The sequence below is a fragment of the Phyllobates terribilis genome, unplaced genomic scaffold, assembly GCF_046119375.1.
Source record: "Phyllobates terribilis strain yellow unplaced genomic scaffold, ASM4611937v1 Scaffold_3__8_contigs__length_932513732, whole genome shotgun sequence".
Taxonomy (NCBI): domain Eukaryota; kingdom Metazoa; phylum Chordata; class Amphibia; order Anura; family Dendrobatidae; genus Phyllobates; species Phyllobates terribilis.
In genome coordinates this window covers 853,213,997-853,234,264 of record NW_027362763.1, presented here as the reverse complement: position 1 = coordinate 853,234,264, position 20,268 = coordinate 853,213,997, and the positions used below count along the sequence as shown (strand labels likewise).

Sequence of the window (20,268 nt, the reverse complement as noted above, 5' to 3'; positions counted from 1 at the left end):
TCATCTCCATTATAGCTCATTCTAAAGGTGTTAAATGGGGTTGAGGTCAGGGCTCTGTGCGGCCAGTCATGTTCTTCCACACCAAACTAGCTCAACAATGCCTTTATGGATCTCACTTTGTGCATAGGGCACAGTCATGGGGAACAGAAAAGGTCCTTCCCCAAACTGTTCCCACAAAGTTGTCCAAAATGTCTTGGTAGACTGAAGCATCAAGATTTCTCTTCACTGGAACAAAGATGCCTTAGCCAACACCTGAAAAAAAACACCAGAGAAATAGTCCTCCTCCATCAATCTTGACAGATAGCACATTGCAGTCAGGCCGGTAACGTTCTCCTGGGATTCGCCAAACCCAGACTCGGCCATCAGACCCTAGATGGAGAAGCGGGATTTGTCACCCCACAGAACACGTTTCCACTGCTCCAAAGTCCAGTGGCGGCTTTATACCAACAATTGCCATTCTGCTTGGTGGCGTAAGACCTGCATGCAGCTACTTGTCCATGGACACCCATTCCATGAACTTGTGGCTCACAGATGTGCTGATGTTTGTATCAGAAGAGGTTTGGAGATCTGCAGTTCTTGAGTCAGCACAGCATTGGTGACTTATGCACTTTCGGCCTCAGTGACTCTGGTCTGTAACTTTATGGTCTGCATTTCGAGGATGAGTTGCTGTGATTCATAATCGCTTCCACATTTCAACAATATCACTCACAGGTGGTGATGTAATATTTAGGAGGAACTTTGTTGAAATGACTTGTTACAATAGTGGCATCCTATTATAGCACTACGCTGGTATCAGTGAGTTAGTACAAGATGGATATACAATTAAATAAGTGGTTACATATACAAAACAGTCATATTATTTCAGCCTGGGAGAAAATCTACATGAAGTAGAAAAATATAAAGGACTCGCCTGCTAGATAAGACATCAGGCCTGTGACCCGAGCCATGAGCAGAACGCCGGAGGAGTGCTGGTATCGGGTCCACAACACTTTAGGCTGAGATGAGGGAAGAGAAAAACAGAACACATACAACAGAAAAGGAACACAACAAAATTGAAATACTCGGTTTCTTTCACAAATGTTAGTAAAGGCAGACTGTATGGCGATGGGCTTTTTATACACATTTGGTAACCAAATTAAAAGTTAGTTTTATGTTTAAGCTTGTGCCACATCCACTGTTGGCAGGGTGAGCAGTCATCTTACCATGTACGTACCATGAAGCATGCTCGCATCCACCAATGAGCGTTTTTATGGATGTGTTTCAGTATATATTATTAAAAATAATCATTGGCATGACCTCATTTTGGAGAATTATCCAGCGCTTACCTTTATGTCTTACAGGATCTTTTGCTTCAGTTATTACCGGTCATGAACAGATTACTGGAGAAAGTGATACAATCTGCGAGTGCTGTTTTACCAGATGAGGCCTGGCTGCTCCACCTCATCCTGGGCAAGTATAATGAGCATTCTGCGGGCCTCTTATCGACCAACCCTCAGTGCCTCGGTCTCTTTATCCAAGCTCTTAAGACTCCCCAGATCATCTCAGAAGGGATGCCATCTTTCCAGATTACTGCTCTTGGACAAGTAAGTGTTTTATGTGGATGTATGAAATGAATGGTAAATTATAGTGTCTCATTTTGAGATTACAGAATGTGAATACTTGTCAGCTCCTGATTTCCCTGTCCCTGCTGCTGAAAAACATCCCCACAGCATGATGCTGCCACCACCATGTTTCACTGTGTGGATGGTGATGAGCTGTGTTACTTTGGCGCCAGACATAGTGTTTACCTGGCTGGCCAAAAAGTAAAATTTTGCTTTCATCTGACCATAGCACCTTCCTCCATGTATTTGGGGAATCTCCTCAAAACAAGCCTTACCATTTTTGTGTGTAAGTAAAGAATACTTTTGCAAGCCACTGGATGTGTGTGTGTGTGTATATAGATATATATAGAGAGTTATCTACTTGTGATTGCAGTTATGGTGGAATTGTTGTAGATGTTTGCTAGGATTCTGTGCTGAAATTTCACAAACCTTTACAGTATGTACAAAAATGCTCAGAATTCAATCCTTAGAAAAATACATACTAGAGAATGCTGCTTTGAAAAAACAAACAGCCAAAGCGCGCTAAAATATTGATTGTAGACTTTTTTTTTTTTTTACTATGGACCGTAAAGTAATATTTGGCTGCAGTGTTTTATAGAAAGATGAGATCTGATTTGTTAACATTGGTAGTTTTCTATCAGTTGGTCCATTGGCTGTCATGGTTAAAAAAATAAATAAATAAATACTGTACATACTCGAGTATAAGCCGACTTTTTCAGCCCACTTTTTGTGCTGAAAAAGCCCCCCCTCGGCTTACACTCAGGTATATACTCGAGTATATACATAGTCCGGTGGTGGATAGTGGGGGGAGGGTTGCGGTGGCAGAGGAGCAGGGCACACGCAGTAGCCGGCTGCTGCAGCTACTGTGTGTGCCCGCTGCTAAAGGGAAACGAATATTCACCCTTCTCCACGCCCATGGGAGTGGAGAGGGGTGAATATTCACTTTTTTAATGGCGTGCGCACAGTGTCAGCAGCGCTGCAGCTCAGTGATCCTCTGTGCCCGCTACTAAAGAGAGTGCATGGGCGTGGAGAAGGGTGAATATGCATTCTCTTTAGTAGTGTGCTCACAATATAGCTGAGCCGCAGCGGGAGCTGCGGCGCTGCTGACACTGTGCGCATGCCATTAAAGTAATGAATATTCACCCCTCTCCACTCCCATGGGCGTGGAAAGGAGTGAATATCCCCGCAGCTCACCTCGGTGTCTGAGAGCGCATGGCAGCGACGTCATGCGCTGTTCAGATGCGGAGGCGAGCTGCTGCTGGCAGAACAAAAGCAGCGCTGGAGCAGAGGGGAGGAAGGTGAGTATGAGTGTTTATTTTTTTAAATGTGTGCAGTGATGGGGGACCATACATAACAGGATTGGGGATGAGGGGGGCCATGCGTACCCGGATTGGGGATGAGGGGGGCTATGCGTACCCGGATTGGGGATGAGGGGGGCTATGCGTACCAGGATTGGGGATGAGGGGGGGGCCATGCGTACCAGGATTGGGGATGAGGGGGGGGCCATGCGTACCAGGATTGGGGATGAGGGGGGGGCCATGCGTACCAGGATTGGGGATGAGGGGGGGGGCCATGCGTACCAGGATTGGGGATGAGGGGGGGGGCCATGCGTACCAGGATTGGGGATGAGGGGGGGGGGGGCCATGCGTACCAGGATTGGGGATGAGGGGGGGGCCATGCGTACCAGGATTGGGGATGAGGGGGGGGCCATGCGTACCAGGATTGGGGATGAGGGGGGGGGGGGCCATGCGTACCAGGATTGGGGATGAGGGGGGGCCATGCGTACCAGGATTGGGGATGAGGGGGGGCCATGCGTACCAGGATTGGGGATGAGGGGGGGCCATGCGTACCAGGATTGGGAATGAGGGGGGGCCATGCGTACCAGGATTGGGAATGAGGGGGGGCCATGCGTACCAGGATTGGGAATGAGGGGGGGCCATGCGTACCAGGATTGGGAATGAGGGGGGGCCATGCGTACCAGGATTGGGAATGAGGGGGGGCCATGCGTACCAGGATTGGGAATGAGGGGGGGCCATGCGTACCAGGATTGGGAATGAGGGGGGGCCATGCGTACCAGGATTGGGAATGAGGGGGGGCCATGCGTACCAGGATTGGGAATGAGGGGGGGCCATGCGTACCAGGAGTGGGAATGAGGGGGGGCCATGCGTACCAGGAGTGGGAATGAGGGGGGGCCATGCGTACCAGGAGTGGGGATGACGGGGGGCCATGCGTACCAGGAGTGGGGATGACGGGGGGCCATGCGTACCAGGAGTGGGGATGACGGGGAGCCATGCGTACCAGGAGTGGGGATGACGGGGGGCCATGCGTACCAGGAGTGGGGATGACGGGGGCCATGCGTACCAGGAGTGGGGATGACGGGGAAATTTACCAGTAGCTGCTGCATTTCCCACCCTAGGCTTATACTTAAGTCAATATTTTTTTCCCACTTTTTTGTGGTAAAATTAGGTGCCTCAGCTTATATTCGGGTCGGCTTATACTCGAATATATACTGTAATTTTAAAGCTGTAAATTGACACTAACAAGAATCCTTCTCCAATAAGTGTTGTGGATCATTGGGGGCAACGACTGAAAACTGGGCAAGGAAAACCATGTTGTACTTGTACTTGTGATATGTGAAGTCTTATTGTACTGCACACGTTACATTACTTTCCCATTTATTGCTTTTTTCCTCTGGTTTCTCCTTTCTTAGATCACTAAGGCTTTCTTTTCCGCTCTAGATGGCACTGTCCAGCAGAAGCTGCTGGGTGTCCTATTTGACTTGCAGGTAGAGAGCAAGAACGCCGCATGTGTTCAGGCTGTCGGCAGCGCGTTTAAGTCTGTAAGTCAGAAGATGTGACATCTCATCAATGTTTCAGTTTAGTAATCTGTTCTGTCAGACAGTTTCTAACTTGGATCCATCTGTTCATCCTTCTGACAGATCTCTGTAAATGCCGTGCACGTCAGTGCTGAGCTTGAACCTCCTGGAAGAGACAAGACTGCTTCCTCTGTGCGACAAACCAGAAGGAGTAGAATGCAAACCCAAAGGTACCGACAACTTGTTATATGAAAAATCTAGCAAAACTCCTTTATTGAAATGTCTTGGAGTTCTGGCCCTGTATTGCCATGGGTTCAGATTTTATGCCTTTAAAGTGTAACTAATTTTAAGTATTAAAGGCTTTGAACAGTGTTGATGATTGGTGGGGACCAGGTGATGAGACCCCCACTGAGCAGTCAAAACACCACTCTGAAGTGTGCACCTCCTGTATGAGCTGCTTACACAGAGTGGTGCACAGTCTCAATAATAGGTCTATGGGTCTGTACATTCACTCTCACAGAACTGTGTACAGACCCATAGACGTACCATTGAGCCCGTGCACCTCTCTGTGCAGCTCCTACAGGAACTATGCACTACAGAGCAGTAATTTGACCAATCGCCAGGGGCCTCCGGATCAGGAGACCCACCGATCAGCAACACTATGCAAGCCCCTGTTATATATAAAAAGTTTTATAAATTGACAGTAACACCTTAAGCCGTCAGCTAGAGTTGGTGTTAATCAATTCTTAGGCCACGTCTTTAACCTGCTGCCGTCGGACGGGAGCTTTAAGGATGGTCTCCTTCCTCCCGGCATCCGCAGCTCTTCTTTTGATTAGCCGACTTGGAGTGACATCGTTGTTGACGGATGACACACATGTGACGTTGCACCAGGCTGGCTAATTAAAATAAGGTAAGACGTGGTTCTCAGGGAGCATGTCCAACGGGCACAGATCACGGACCTGGCTGATGGTCTGGATCCTACTAATTAACTCCTAAGTCACACCAGCTCTGCCAACATCCCATTCAGATGGAAGAGCAGTCATGTAATAAATATGGTCCTAGAACAGAGGCCACTCCAGCTTTAGATGCTTAATAGTCATCTTCCTCAGTCTATCTTAATAATAAGTCTTGTGGCCTGATAAATAATAAAGTTCCCCTCCACTACTGATTTGTAGTCTCACCTTTTTAGATACTTAGGTAAGTTTTCATGTACCTCTTTAGGGAGGGAGTCTTTGTCAGAGTTATCTCTATTGTTACCTGGCAGTTTAACTCCAGAAATAACTTCACAACACTGATGAGTTAAAACTTCATCTGTTGACTCGTTGGCAGGGTTCTCGGTGTAAAGCTCCTAATTTAGTCTTGTTGTATTAATGTGTCTTGATTGATATCCTTGGGTCAGTAGATGTTTTCTTATTTATCTGTTCCTTGTTCTGGTTCAGGAAACAGCCGGCTGATTCAGTAGAAGAAGGGAATGTGAACTGGTCTAGGACTACTCTGATCCTGGAGCTGCTTCAGCACAAGAAGAAGCTGAAGGATCCTCAGCTGTTGGTGCCTACTCTCTTCTACCTGTTGTCAAGGTACAGAGGTGCAATAAGAATAGAAATATATTAAAGTGGCTGCTTTTTTTTTTTCAGGGTAAAAAAAAATCAGAACTTTTTATCATTTTGCAAAAGTCAGCAGCTCAAGCAATAGAAATCTGATCAAAGCCCAACTCTCTGCCATTACCTGGGACTCTCTGTACAGCAAGTCTTTCTCTGGAGCAGTAGACAGTGTGTTCCCTAAAGGCTAAGCCACTGGAAAGCGAACTTCTCTACCTACTCCTTTAAAAGGATTTTTCTGGCCTTGAGCTGAATTTCTGTAATCACTGTCAGAATTCCCCTCTATTGCCAGATTTAGCGTTTCGACTAGACTCTCATTAGCTTCTCTGTGTTGAGAGAAGCGGATCAGTCTGCATTTGACCACCAGTATTCCGATCACATACTGGTGTCAGGAGACTGCCCTATAGATCTGACATTAAAGGGAAATCCTGACAGTATGTACAATGCACACTGTCAGGGTTTGCCAGTTTGCAGTCACATAACATTGCTGCAGAAATTTGGCTTGGGCTCGAAAAACCCTGTTGATAGTAGGCTACAAGTTAAAATAAGTCCAATTATCTAGTATATTGGTGTAGGTCCCACAGTGATGATCGTGCAGTTTGACATAGCATAACTTTGGATTGATGTGCCTGTGCTTTTTAATTCTAGATGTCTTGAGACTTCAGATCCAGAGCAGGGAAACATGGAGTACACTAAACAGCTAATCCTTAGTTGTCTCCTCAACACCTGCCAAAAGGTTTCGCTTGATAATGAAAAAGATGCTAAAGGTAAGAGAACATTTTGTGCTTTTTTTTTTTTTTTTTAACCAGAGTATTAAAAAATATTAAAATGACAAAACCAGTCAACCATAATTAAAATGCTCTCTGTATTTTCTAGAAATTCTGGATGAAGAAAAGTTCAATGTGGAGCTCATTGTTCAGTGTGTCAGGACTTCTCAGATGCCACAGACTCATCATCACGCTCTTCTTCTCCTGGGAACCGCGGCTGGCATCTTCCCTGTAAGGACACAGTCTATTAACCACAATAACCTTTGTCTTTTTCTAGTTTTTTTTATGTCGTTCACTTTGGGGATCAACAATTAACTGTGATTAGGATATTTTATGTTACACTTTGGGCCAGATTCATCAAGGTGATCCTGCCATAAAACGCCTTGAAATTGTGTGAAAATTTTGTGCCACTCTTGGCCAGCTCTTCAAGCTTTTAGAAAAGTCCGCAAAACTGGGACTGAGCGTAACCAGGTGCACCTGACTAATTCATGATGATTTACACCATTAAGTTGGCATAAATTAAGGCAGAAATGTTCTTCATTCCCTGACTAGAGTAAAATTCTTAGCGGTGTCTCACAACATTTAAAGAATGCAACAAATTAAGAGGCCCATGCATCTTACTGCACTGTCTTGCATCGGGCTCCATTTCTTAAGACTTTGTTTTCTCATACTAAAAATTACTGTTCTGTTTCCTCATTTCTTTGAAGGATAAAGTACTTCACAACATCATGCCAATCTTCACCTTCATGGGAGCCAGTGTGATGCGACTGGATGACAGCTACAGCTTTCAAGTGATCAGCAAGACAGTGCAGACTGTGATTCCTGCACTCATACAGGTAGGATGGGATGATATGACATGATAGAAAATGGCCATTGAAAGTCAACTGCAACTGCAGTATTTATCCTCTGTCCTCCACCTTTATATCTTTTGTGGCTGATTACAAGTATTGCCATATGGTACCATGTTTTTGTCTGACCAAATGATGGAAAAGATGAAAGCGCTCTCCCTCTGCCCCGCTTCCCTCCCCCGCTGCCCTCCCTCTTCCCCTCTGCCCTCTCCCTCTGCCCTCTCCCTCTGCCCTGCTGCCCTCTGCCTCTGCCCGGCTGCCCTCTGCCCTGCTGCCCTCTCGCTCTGCCCTGCTGCCCTCTCGCTCTGCCCTGCTGCCCTCTCGCTCTGCCCTGCTGCCCTCTCGCTCTGCCCTGCTGCCCTCTCGCTCTGCCCTGCTGCCCTCTCGCTCTGCCCTGCTGCCCTCCCCTGAAGTGGTTGATGCTATCATTAGAAGATTCATGTAATCTGGATGTGGTTGGATATAATTATATAGCTGCATCTGTTTATACACTTCTAGAAGTAAAATGATCATTAAACCCCAAAATATTCTAATCATTAGAATGTATTTGTCACCGTAAATGGATTTGCCAGTGCAAAATATCTCATTAAAACAAACCCATCACCTTGCAGGCGACAGACTTGTTGAAAATTGCACCTTTATTGTCCAAATCCATTGCCGAGTTTGTCAGCAATTGTTCTATTTCAAGTATGCCATTGAGGTGCTCGGTGCATTCTTGGCGTGGCCGAGCCGTTCAGTACACCACCTCCCCACATACTTGTTTTTCATCTTTCTCCATAAAGGCAAATCTTTTTCTCTTGTTAAGGCAAATTGTCCATCACGGAAGATGGGACAGTGGTAGATGTAGAAAAGCAAGCACCTGGAAAGGTGCATAGAACTCCTCGGCCACACCGAGTGCTCGGAGCACATCATTGGCATAGTGGAATAACGAAGGATTTCTGACAAATGCATCAATTGATTTTAGGGTTATGTCCCCTACAAGGTGATGTGCTTGGTTTTAACAGTTGTTTTGTGCACATTGTATGCAGATCTGTGGTTCTATCAGGGAAGTTTCAGAGTTTAGGTATTTCAACGTTCAGCAGTCCTAACTTTCTAGACAAATGTGCAGATGAGCTTCAAACTGACATTGAGGCTCTGATCACTATAGATGGCAATTACAAAATGCCAGATCTCAGCAGAATGAATATAAAAGACCGAAGACAGTCCCCTCTGAGGAAGCCACAATGTGACACACGCAGCAGGGTGCTCAGGTGTTGCTGCATGGATAATCGGATTATTTCCTTTGTTGACTACAGTTGTGCTCCCATATTGTCTCATTAGGTGTAGGCATGGTGTCTCCACATCTCATTTGTGTGTCTTTTCATTCTTTGATGACCGTTTTGTTTTTGCTTTGAGTCCTGTTCATTTTGACTGCCTCTATTACTATATGTGTAGAGTCACTATTGATTGTACTGTCTTTTCTCTATCGCTTCTTTGGGGGACCCATGGTTTCCTGTGTCCCCCAATGAAGGCTCTGAGAAAAGGATTTTACGGTGAGTACCAAAAATCCTCTTTTTATTTTGATTCTGCTGAGATCTTGCATTTTGAAATTGCAATCTATAAAGTTCAGAGCCTTAATGTATCTGTTTGAAGCTCATCTGCACATTTGTCTAGCAATTTTGCATACTTTTAGTAGTTGTACTACTTTACATTTGTCTATACTCCCATATTGCAGTGCATCTTTTTATCCTGATTCCCTTATCCTGTATACTCACCCCCTTCTTTGTTTTTTTACATATATATTTTTCATGAGATGAATTAATAAATATATAGATTTTTCCAAGCTAGCATGATAATTTGTCCTAAGGGTCTTGTTCTATGTAGGATTTATACTCCTTTTAAAGACTCCTATCCACTGTTCAGCCTTTTTTGGTTGATAGTTATGTCTGGCAGCAGTTCTTCTTCTCCAGGTGAAATATACACATTGAGATTTGCTATCTTTGGATGGCACTTCTCCAAGTAGACTTCATCCTGGCTTCTTATTAGGTTCCATTTGGCTGCAACAAAGCGAGCACTGAGGATATACTGCTTTAACCACAAATATGAACATTTATTGCATAAAATCAATAAATGGTCACCTCCGTCCTAAAATAGTGTAGCATTTGCATAAAGTGCTGTAGTTTATATATGAAAAAACAGAATAATTTTATAATAATTTTTATTTATATAGCGCCAACATATTCCGCAGCACTTTACAATTAAGTGGACATTTACATAGTAGAATAGTAGAACACTCTAGGTAATACATGAGTATGTACTCTTATATTACTAGCTTATAATGCTCTTTAAAAAAACATTTAGTGTGTGTATGTATATGTGTGTATATATATTAAATTTGTAATGTCATATATTATTTTGTTGCATACTCTTTTTCTTTAAATGTTCTCTTTTTGCTCCAGGCTGGGGAACAAACCTCCATGGAGACTAAAGATGATGTGGAGAAGGTGGTTGAGAAGATCATCCATGTGTTTGTGGACGCGCTCCCCCATGTCCCAGAGCACAGGCGGCTGCCCATCCTGTCCCAGCTCCTGGACACGGTGGGAGCAGAGCGATTCCTCTGGGTGCTCTTAGTTCTTCTTTTCCAACAACATGTCACCAAAACTGTCACTGTGACTGCAAATGGAGAAAAGGTAAGAAGGGGCGACCTGCCTGCTACGTATATGCTGTAAATGTTGTCTGGCATCTAAAATAACATTCATCATTCCAGTAATCACAGCCAAAGTGACCTGTCATAATGTACATCCGTTTACTATATATAAATGTATTTTCACTCTCTTATTCTACAGGATGTAGTGTTGGAGCGGGACTCTGAATTTTGGGTATCGGTCTGCTGTGAATTTAGCGTCCAGAACCAATTAAAGAGTTTGATCAGTCTTCTAAAGTTCATCAGCACACTGCCAGAGAATAAAGAAGGTGATGCGAAATAGAAATCTTTTAAGCATTTTCAGCCTAAAACACGCTATTTGGTTTTCTTCACTCAGAGTTTATCTATAGTGAATTCCTTTATTTATTTTCTTAGATGATCCTGAACAGAAGAAAAGCAAGCTGCGGAGGCCCAAAGTCCAAAAGGAAGACACCGAACTCTTCAATGTCGCCACACATTCTGCTAAACAGATTCGTCACTTTACGTTTCTGTCTGTGTCTTTCATGGCAAACCTCTTGGCTTCTCACGCTTTTGTCGGCAAGGTCCGTAAGATCACTGATCTCCTCTTATTTTTTTTTTTACATGATGATGTCATTGTGTATTGTCGCTGTGCATTGAAGGTCATTAATGACTGTCTATTTTGTGTCTCAGGTGGTCGAGTGTGAAGCTGCCGAGGAATTACAAGAACTGGAACAAAGGTACGTAAAGTAACGGATAACCATGACTTTGGCCATTTTAAATATTTTATGGGAGTATCTAAAATTTTCCCCATATTATAGCCTTTCAGTTGCACTGTATTCTGATTAGTGGTTAATGTGATGTCAAACTCTACTTAAATTTGATAAATGTTGGATTGGTGGTGGTCTCACCGGCGGGACCCACTCTGATCGCTAAAATGGGTAACTTCTCCTCTGTCCATGGTCTTGTGGCCATCAGAAGCTGAATGGATCATCTGGTTTCTCATGTGCCCTGCCGCTCCATTCTAAATCTATGGACTGAAGATACAAAGAAGGCCGAGCACAATGCCTGGTTGACAGTTTTCATCAGTGTTGTAGACTTTGAATGGAGCAGCAGGCTACATGCACGACAAGATGGCCAGGGATTGATCGGTGGGACCCAAACCCATTTAACACTTATCACCTATCCAGTAGACATGCCGATTTATGTAGACAAGAATACTTTTTTAAAGGGGCGGTCTCATAGATGACCAGATCTGTTGATTGCCATTGGTTCAGCTTCTCTATAGCCCTTGATGAGCTGTTATTGAAACAATGGGTGCACCACAGTGGGGGCCAGTATTGCACTCATAGGGGCTCTTCATCCTTATATAGGGCCTCCCCTATGTTATCTGTATATTATGGCATCTGGACAGGTTTTGTTATAGGACAACTCCTTTACATGTTCGGGATACTGCATGGCAACAGTTGACAAACGACAACCCCAGCTCTCCGCTTGGATCCATTATCCCTGAGCTATTCCACATATACTGTAATTCATACTTTTCCTAATCTGTATGACTACAGGATATTAGAAGAGGTTCTCTGCTATATCAAATTAGTAGCTGGCTCCGTGGAAGCAAATGCGGATAAACCAACGGCAAAGTTCTGGCGAGCGCTTCTCAATAAGTCCTACGAACTGCTGGACAAGGTAAGTCCCACATTGGAGGGATCAGGAAGGACACTACCTAATTCCCAGTCTTGGGGTATGTTCACACGTGTGGTATTTGCAGTTGATTTTTCTGTGGACAAACTAGTTCTGGCAGGAAAAACGCTGCATAAAACACAAGCGCTTTAATGCACTTTTACCTACGTTTTTTTCCCCCTATTTATTTGAATGGGTGAAAAGCGCTGTAAAAACTCTGGCAGAATTGACATGCTGCAGAATTGGAAAAAAAAACATTGATGGTTCATATTTGCAAGAAAAAAAATAAGCAGCATGTGCATGAGATTTCAGAAATCTGATTCACTTTGCTGGTATTGTAAAACACTAAATTTTTTCCCGCAGCAAAAACATGGCGTGTGAACAAGCCCTAAACACAATTTCATTCTTCAAAGTATCTATTACCAAAATGCACAGTAATCTGTAAAGTGCGTCCACATTTCAGTGAAATTTACGGCTGTTTCAGGTCTTTTTATTTAGTGTCATTTCCCTTTTGTTGTATTAAAGGTTAATGCTTTATTGCCTACGGAGACCTTTATTCCTGTGATTCGGGGCCTTATGTCTAATCATCTGCCGTCCGTGCGACGCAAAGCAATGGACCTCCTCAATAACAAGTTACAACATCGAACAGCGTGGGACGATCAACAGGTACCATCCTACAGGGAACGTGGCATCAAAAATGACCGACTGTTTCAATCAAGTTTTCAGGCCCAATCCGTTACTGCATTTGTGCCCTCTTTTTGTCTTGTTTTTGGTGTTTTTGCCTGTTTTTCATTTGTGCCTTATTCTTTTAATGTGCTCCTTTTTTAAAAAGCTATTTTATGTGTTCACCTGTTTTAGTTTTGTTTTTTCCCTATGTTCGCCATTGTGGACAGGGTTTGGGATTTCCGGATCTTTTGGGCTGATTTGCGACTTTTGGGCTGAATTGCGACTTATTAAAAAGTCATCAAAGTTTTGCACAAATGTTCTCCAGTCTTACACCCCATAGAGTGATTTTAGGTAAGTTTAAAAAAATATTTGCGCAAATTTTGCAGCTTTTTAGTGAAACGTGCAACTTTTTTGCACCAAAAAGTCGCAAAACAGGTTAAAGACGAGACTAAAGAACATTTTTGTTTTATAAATTTGCTCAAAACCTCTTGAACTTGAAAAATATGGATGAAAGCCACGTTAAATTAAAAGAAGAAAAGTGATTTTAAATCATGCAAATGATGAATCAGGCCTTTTATGTTAAACCTATTTTATATGAATTGTTAGTGATGTTTCACCATTCTTTTTCAAGGGCCTGTTAACTAATTTGAGCTGGGCTGGGAGAATTTGGTGGGGACCCTCCTAGATGAATAGTCTCCCCTTTACCTTGCCCCTTTTTCAGCCATTTGTTTTCAGAGATGTAGCGACTTTTCAGAGAAAAAGAGACATGTCTGCAATAAGCGAGCCTTTCCCGGATTCATACCGTGTGGTTCGGGCAACATAAATCCCTTAACTCGTTCCCTGTAAATTTTTGTGCATTCTTGGTTCAGCATAAACGAACATTTTTTTTATTTTTATTTCTGTTTTTTCAGATTGAGTTACTTTTAGGACTGGTTAAGGACCTTAATTCTGTCACACAAAGGAAAGGAAACGTAGAAGGTGATGAACAAGCCATTAACAGACAGACGGCTCTCTACAGCTTAACGCTTCTCTGCAGGCGGTTTGGTTGTGACCGACAACAAGTGTTTGTGCCTGTTCTTCATGCGGCCGTTGATCTTCTGTCTATGGAGCAGCCGGAGGAAAAGAACGTTGTAGGCAGTGCTCTACTGTGCATTGCTGAGATTGTCAGCACCATCAAGGCCCTGGCTATTCCACAGCTGCCCAGGTATGCCATTATTAGTTATGTCCAGGAGAAGGTCCTATCCACCCATTAGACACTAGGGTTTGTTCACAGAAGGGAATTTTCACATGGATTTCAGCACATGGTTTGCACAGAAAGCCACTTGAAATTTGACTCCCATTGAATCTAATGGGAAATATAGGTTGGTGTTCAAATTTGAAATCCTCGTGGTAGAAAATAAAGTGACCTGTTACATGGAATCTGATTCTGCACGGACTTCATTAAAAAGTTGTCCACTGCTTTTACATTGATGACCCATCCTTAAGATAGGTCTTCAATGTCTGATCAGATGGGGTCCGACAACCAGGACCCCCGGCTATCAGCTGTTATCGGTGGCGGTGGCAGCCGGCCGTAAGTTCTCACTTGCCAAGCTGCTCCGTCTACTTGTAGTGACCGGGGCTTGTTACTGCATATCCGCCTCCTATTGATTTTAATAGTCGATGGATGTGCAGTAACAAGCCTCGGCTACTATCAGTAGACGGAGCAGCTTGGCAAGTGCGCACTTCCGTCCGGTGGCCACCATCACCGATAACAGCTGATCGGCGGAGCTCGGCGAATCAGATATTGATGACTTTTCCTAAGGATAGGCCATGAATGTAAAAGTAGTGGACAACTTCTTTAAACTTGGCAGAGGGTAAAATCTGATTTTAATTCACAGTGGAATCGGCATAAAAAAAACTGCGAATAAAATGTGTGGATTACCGGATCCAATTTCCTTGCCTCTAAATCTGCCATGTAAACATGGTTAAAGTTTACTAGATGGCCATTCTAAGGCGAAGTTCAGACGAGTGTATAAAAAAAAAAACATCTGATTTGTGATCCAGAAAAATGGACAATTTTTCATCTGTATTGTCATCTATAGGCGTTCCATATGGCATGCATTGTTATAAATCAGCAGTGATACAAGACCAAATACAGTGTCCTAGGTTAACAATGGCAATGTATCTGTAAAAATTGGATGCAATACAGTTGATCAGTACGGCTTCTGCTTTTTTTAAATTTTTTTGCATTTATTGATCTGAATTGGCGTTTCTTATTCAAAATACAGAAGCAATAGAGCATGCTGTAATTTATTTTTTTTTTACTTGGATATTAGGTCCGTATAATAAAGAAAAAGAAAACTGGTCCTAGTGCTGTCAGTTTTTTCCATGGACACCACTTGGACCGACAGACGATAGGAATGTATGGAAACTTGCATTTAAAGCGCCCCTGTCAGCAGGATTGTGCTCAGTAAACTACATACACGGTCAGGTGGGCGACATTACACTGATTAAAATAATACCTTAAAACTGACCTGCCTCCTATTAGTAGTGCGGGGTTAGGTAAAATAGGAGGCAGGTCAGTGAACAATCAGTGAGCTGTCATAATGGCATACAGATGAATAAGTAATCAGAACACCAGATAAAGCTCCCCCTACAGGCCGCCTCGGAGCACGAGCATATCATTATCTCTAAACTGAAAGTAAAGATTACACAAGAACCACAGGACGGATTTCATCAACCAAGGTATTATTTTAATCAGTGTAATGTCGCCCATCTGACAGTGTATGTAGTTTACTGAGCACAATTCTGCTGACAGGTGCGCTTTAATAGGGCTACATATAAGAATGTCAATACAGTTTTCTGGTCTGGCATGTGTGATCGGTACACATCAGTGTGTATGAAAACGCCAGTAATCCTGGACACATCTACATCCTTAGTCAGTGTGTTAACAGCAGCAAATGCCAAGGAGTCTCCCCGTCTCTTTACACTTGGTCTCACTCCTTTTCGCAATCCTGATGGTCCCTGTGTTTTTTTGCCTGTTTTTTTGCCTGGGATTTCCGTAGTGGTGTTAGGTGGGAGTGATTCAGTGGATTGGGGCTTTTTTCCATACAATTTTAGTTTGAAATATTTATTTGTATGAATTTGCTGAACTTCGCTGATACCATTTTTGGTATTTTCTTGTCTCCAGACTGATGCCAGCTCTCCTCACTACGCTGAAGCATCGGAAGGAGCTGCTTACTAGTGAGATTCATCTTCTGAGCACAGTAACTGCTACCCAGAAAGTTGTGGAGACTCTCCCGCACTTCCTTAGTCCCTACCTACAGGACGCGCTGCTCCAGGTAAGCGCATTTGTCGTTCGTTCAAAGGTCAATTAGCAAAACTAAACAGGTACTTAGCTTATCTTAAAACGAGCCTATCACTAAGAATCTAGTTTATTTAAAAAAAATCTATATATATGTTTGTATGTTTGTGTTCACTTATTTTAGATAGATACTGGCTGCTTTGAAAGTCAGTATCCATCTAAAAACCTTTTGTTTGTATGTTCCTAATTTTCAATGGAGGCACCTTGCTATCTTGTGGATGGTGCGGTTTCTCACTGATCCCTCTGCACCACGCATGCGTGTAATGTGTATGTGCAGGCAGAGAGATGGAAGTACTGCTGCTGGGGACATTGTGTTACTTAATTAGACTTCCCTGTCTGTCTGCAGCCTCACTATCTCCTGGTCTGTGCTCTGATCGGAGTGATTGCAGTGTCATAGTGATGGACAGAGAAACTGCATACAGGCAGGGACCGCCATAATATACTTACCGCTGGTGAAGTGTGGTGACCTGTCTTCTAAGCAAGTGCAGCGATGTCCCCTAGGGCCGTGCGTATAGGAACACTTTCCGGTCTATCTCCTCACTAAGCAGAGATCCCACCACAACTTGATCGGTCAAAATTGGGCAGTTTTTTGCTTTTATTTTATTTTCGTTGCTTTCCTGATTATATATATATATATATATATATATATATATATATATATATATATATATATATATATATATATATATATATATATATATATATATATATATATATATATATATATATATATATATATATATATTTACACCCATATACACAGTTCAGACCAAAAGTTTGGACACACCTCATTTAAAGATTTTTCTGTATTTTCATGACTTTCAAAATTGTACATTCACACTGAAGGCATCAAAACTATGAATTAACACATGTGGAAGTTCTTCAAAGTAGCCACCTTTTGCTTTGATGACTGCTTTGCACACTCTTGGCATTCTCTTGATGAGCTTCAAGAGGTAGTCACCGGAAATGGTCTTCCAACAATCTTGAAGGAGTTCCCAGAGATGCTTAGCACTTGTTGGCCGTTTTGCCTTCACTCTGCGGTCCAGCTCACCCCAAACCATCTCGATTGGGTTCAGGTCTGGTGACTGTGGAGGCCAGGTCATCTGACGTAGCACCCCATCACTCTCCTTCTTGGTCAAATAGCCCTTACACAGCCTGGAGGTGTGTTTGTGGTCATTGTCCTGTTGAAAAATAAATGATGGTCCAACTAAACGCAAACCGGATGGAATAGCATGCCGCTGAAAGATGCTGTGGTAGCCATGCTGGTTCAGTATGCCTTCAATTTTGAATAAATCCCCAACAGTGTCACCAGCAAAGCACCATCACACCTCCTCCTCCATGCTTCACGGTGGGAGCCAGGCATGTAGAGTCCATCCGTTCACCTTTTCTGCGTCGCACAAAGACACGATGGTTGGAACCAAAGATCTCAAATTTGGACTCATCAGACCAAAGCACAGATTTCCACTGGTCTAATGTCCATTCCTTGTGTTCTTTAGCCCAAACAAGTCTCTTCTGCTTGTTGCCTGTCCTTGGCAGTGGTTTCCTAGCAGCTATTTTACCATGAAGGCCTGCTGCACAAAGTCTCTTCTTAACAGTTGTTGTAGAGATGTGTCTGCTGCTAGAACTCTGTGTGGCATTGACCTGGTCTCTAATCTGAGCTGCTGTTAACCTACGATTTCTGAGGCAGGTGATTCGGATAAACTTATCCTCAGAAGCAGAGGTGACTCTTGGTCTTCCTTTCCTGGGGCGGTCCTCATGTGAGCCAGTTTCTTTGTAGCGCTTGATGGTTTTTGCAACTGCACTTGGGGACACTTTCAAAGTTTTCCCAATTTTTCGGACTGACTGACCTTCATTTCTTAAAGTAATGATGGCCACTCGTTTTTCTTTACTTAGCTGCTTTTTTCCCCTTCTCCCATGACAGCACCACCTGAGAAAGGGTATCCGCCCACCAAGGACAGGAACCTACTGAATAAAAAGGCGGTACCTCTCTTCCGCATCTGTTTTTTGGTTCCTGTCCTTGATGGGAGCCTCTCTAGCTGGTGCCTCGCCTACCTGTTCGTGGGATCTGGAGTTGGAACCCGTGATCGATGCGGCCTGGAGGCCGTGAAGAAGCAGCAGATGGGTCCTCTGTTCCCAGCCCCATCTTGCTGGTACCTGGGTCTGCGTGCGGGGGGGGGGGGTGCCTTCCGGGGTCCTCTCCCTCGTGCTCTGGGTCTTGCGGCCGGGTCTGCGCAGGCAGGACTTCCGGGCTGCGCACTTGCAGGGTCGCATCGCGCCCAGTGACGTTGCGCGCCGGAAGTCTGGGCTGCGCACGCGCGGGGTCGTGTCGCGCCCTAGTACGAGTGCGCCGGAAGCCCGGGTCTGCGCTTGCGCGGGGTGCGATGTCCAGGGACATCCCCGTTTGCAAGCGCGCCGGGAGCCACTGGGTCTGCGCACGCGCAGGAGGGACCCTGCGGCGTAGCGCGCCAGCTGGCATGAAGAGAAAAAAAAAGGGAATGTATATTTATTTTAGTAAAAAAAATAAATAAATATATATGAGTATAAGAAAATTACAGCTCCTACGTTAAGCTAAAAGAGAGAGCACACTGCTGCCGGAAGGAGAGGGTCCCAAAGGAGGTGGAGCCCCCTTATGCTTTAAAAGGATGGGAAGCAGTCAAGATGGCAGTTTCTGCATCCCCGTCATCATGAGTGAGGAGCCACAGTCACTTGGGCAGCAACTGTCACCGCCGCCCGAGGAACAGCAGAAGCCACAGCAGCGTAAGCAGCTCAAGCAAAATGTGAGACAACCGGAGCATCGGGAGTCTTCCCATCATCAGAGCCACAGCAGTGGGGGTCATTCGAGTGCTGGCAGAACCGGTCAGAAGAGATCTCGTGAATCCATCTCCGCCAGATGGGAGCCTTCATGTGAACGGTAACCACCGCCTCCAGTACCCTAGTCTGAACGGCAGTGTGGTGAGTGATCTTCGTGAAAGTTCACCTTAGTAATGTGCTCTTCTGTTTTTTCTCTTTTCTCTCCTTTCATTTCTTTCTGGTTGTTAGGAACCAAAAAAGTGTAGTTCCAAGAATAAGAATAAGGAGTGTGCATTATGTAAAGTTAGCCTTCCCAGCTCCTACGCTAAAAACCTTTGCTCTGATTGTATCCAGAAAACTATAGCAGAGGAGTCCCCTAGTTTGTCTATGGATTTAAAAACCTTGATCCAGACGGAGGTCAGGGGTTCCTTAAAGAGCTTGACCTCTCGTGAGAGGAGGAAGCAGAAACGGATTTCCTCGGACTCAGAGGAATCAGTAGAGTCCTGTTTCACGAGGGAATATCCTTCCCCCTCTGACCTCTCTTCATCGTCTTCATCAGAGTCTTTGGATGATGATGGAGGGGGTAGGCCTTGTTTTTCGGTGGACAATACTGAAAGATTAGTCAAGGCTATTAGAGTGACTATGGGTATTGCCGATGCCAAAGCTCCCAGAACAGTTCAGGATGTCATGTACGGGGGCTTAGATCAGAGGAGGAAACGCACATTCCCAGTTAACAAGAGGATCAAGACTCTTATAGATAGGGAATGGAAAAAAACAGAGAGGAAAGGCCAGCTGCCTTCTAAGCGGAGATACCCCTTTGAAGAGGAGGATGCAGCTAAGTGGGACAAAACCCCTAAAATTGATGTGGCCATCATGAAGTCCTTGAAAAGATCCACACTGCCCTTTGAGGATTTGGGGACCCTAAAAGATCCGCTTGATAAAAAGGCGGAGTCTTTTCTTAAACAGGCCTGGAAGTTATCAGCAGGGGCTCTGAAACCAGCAGTGGCAGCCACCTGCACAGCCAAGTCTATGATGATCTGGCTTCAACAGTTAGAGGACCAGATCAAAGGGAATGTCTCTAGAGAGAAAATTCTGTCGGGTCTTCCTCTTTTGCAGGGGGCGGCTGCATTCCTTGCAGATGCATCGGCAGATTCAGTTAGGCTGGCTGCCAGGTCAGCAAATCTTTCTAATGCAGCCCGTAGGGCATTATGGCTTAAGAGCTGGCCAGGGGATGTGCAGTCAAAATCTAAACTCTGCTCAATCCCTTGCAAGGGGGACTTTCTTTTCAGGAAGGCCTTAGATGACATCCTGGATAAGGCCGCGGACAAGAAACATGGGTTTCCCACTGTGTCTGTTCCCGATATAAGAGCTCCTTTCGGAAGAGGAAATACAATCGGAGCAAGTTTCCCAGAGACCAAAGTGGTTGGAGAGACAGGAAGCCGAATAACAGAGGCTTCATGTTCGGGGGTCCATCGTCCGAGAATAAGAAAGCCTCTAAGTGACGGACCTCCCCAGG

The 20,268-nt window shown here is 44.4% G+C and overlaps 1 protein-coding gene across 1 annotated transcript in view; it reads left to right on the top strand.

Annotated features, from left to right (window-relative positions):
• Positions 1–20,268, top strand: part of HEATR1 (HEAT repeat containing 1) — an 83,518-nt gene that overhangs the window by 47,373 nt on the left and 15,877 nt on the right. Inside the window, exons 23-37 of the mRNA XM_073672541.1 lie at positions 1,341–1,583; positions 4,312–4,440; positions 4,540–4,646; positions 5,856–5,993; positions 6,663–6,781; positions 6,891–7,012; positions 7,489–7,617; positions 10,068–10,298; positions 10,455–10,581; positions 10,688–10,854; positions 10,964–11,010; positions 11,836–11,959; positions 12,479–12,619; positions 13,531–13,823; positions 15,789–15,939. Coding sequence (XP_073528642.1) covers positions 1,341–1,583; positions 4,312–4,440; positions 4,540–4,646; positions 5,856–5,993; positions 6,663–6,781; positions 6,891–7,012; positions 7,489–7,617; positions 10,068–10,298; positions 10,455–10,581; positions 10,688–10,854; positions 10,964–11,010; positions 11,836–11,959; positions 12,479–12,619; positions 13,531–13,823; positions 15,789–15,939 — 2,268 coding nt within the window. The remainder of the gene's footprint in view (positions 1–1,340; positions 1,584–4,311; positions 4,441–4,539; positions 4,647–5,855; positions 5,994–6,662; positions 6,782–6,890; positions 7,013–7,488; positions 7,618–10,067; positions 10,299–10,454; positions 10,582–10,687; positions 10,855–10,963; positions 11,011–11,835; positions 11,960–12,478; positions 12,620–13,530; positions 13,824–15,788; positions 15,940–20,268) is intronic.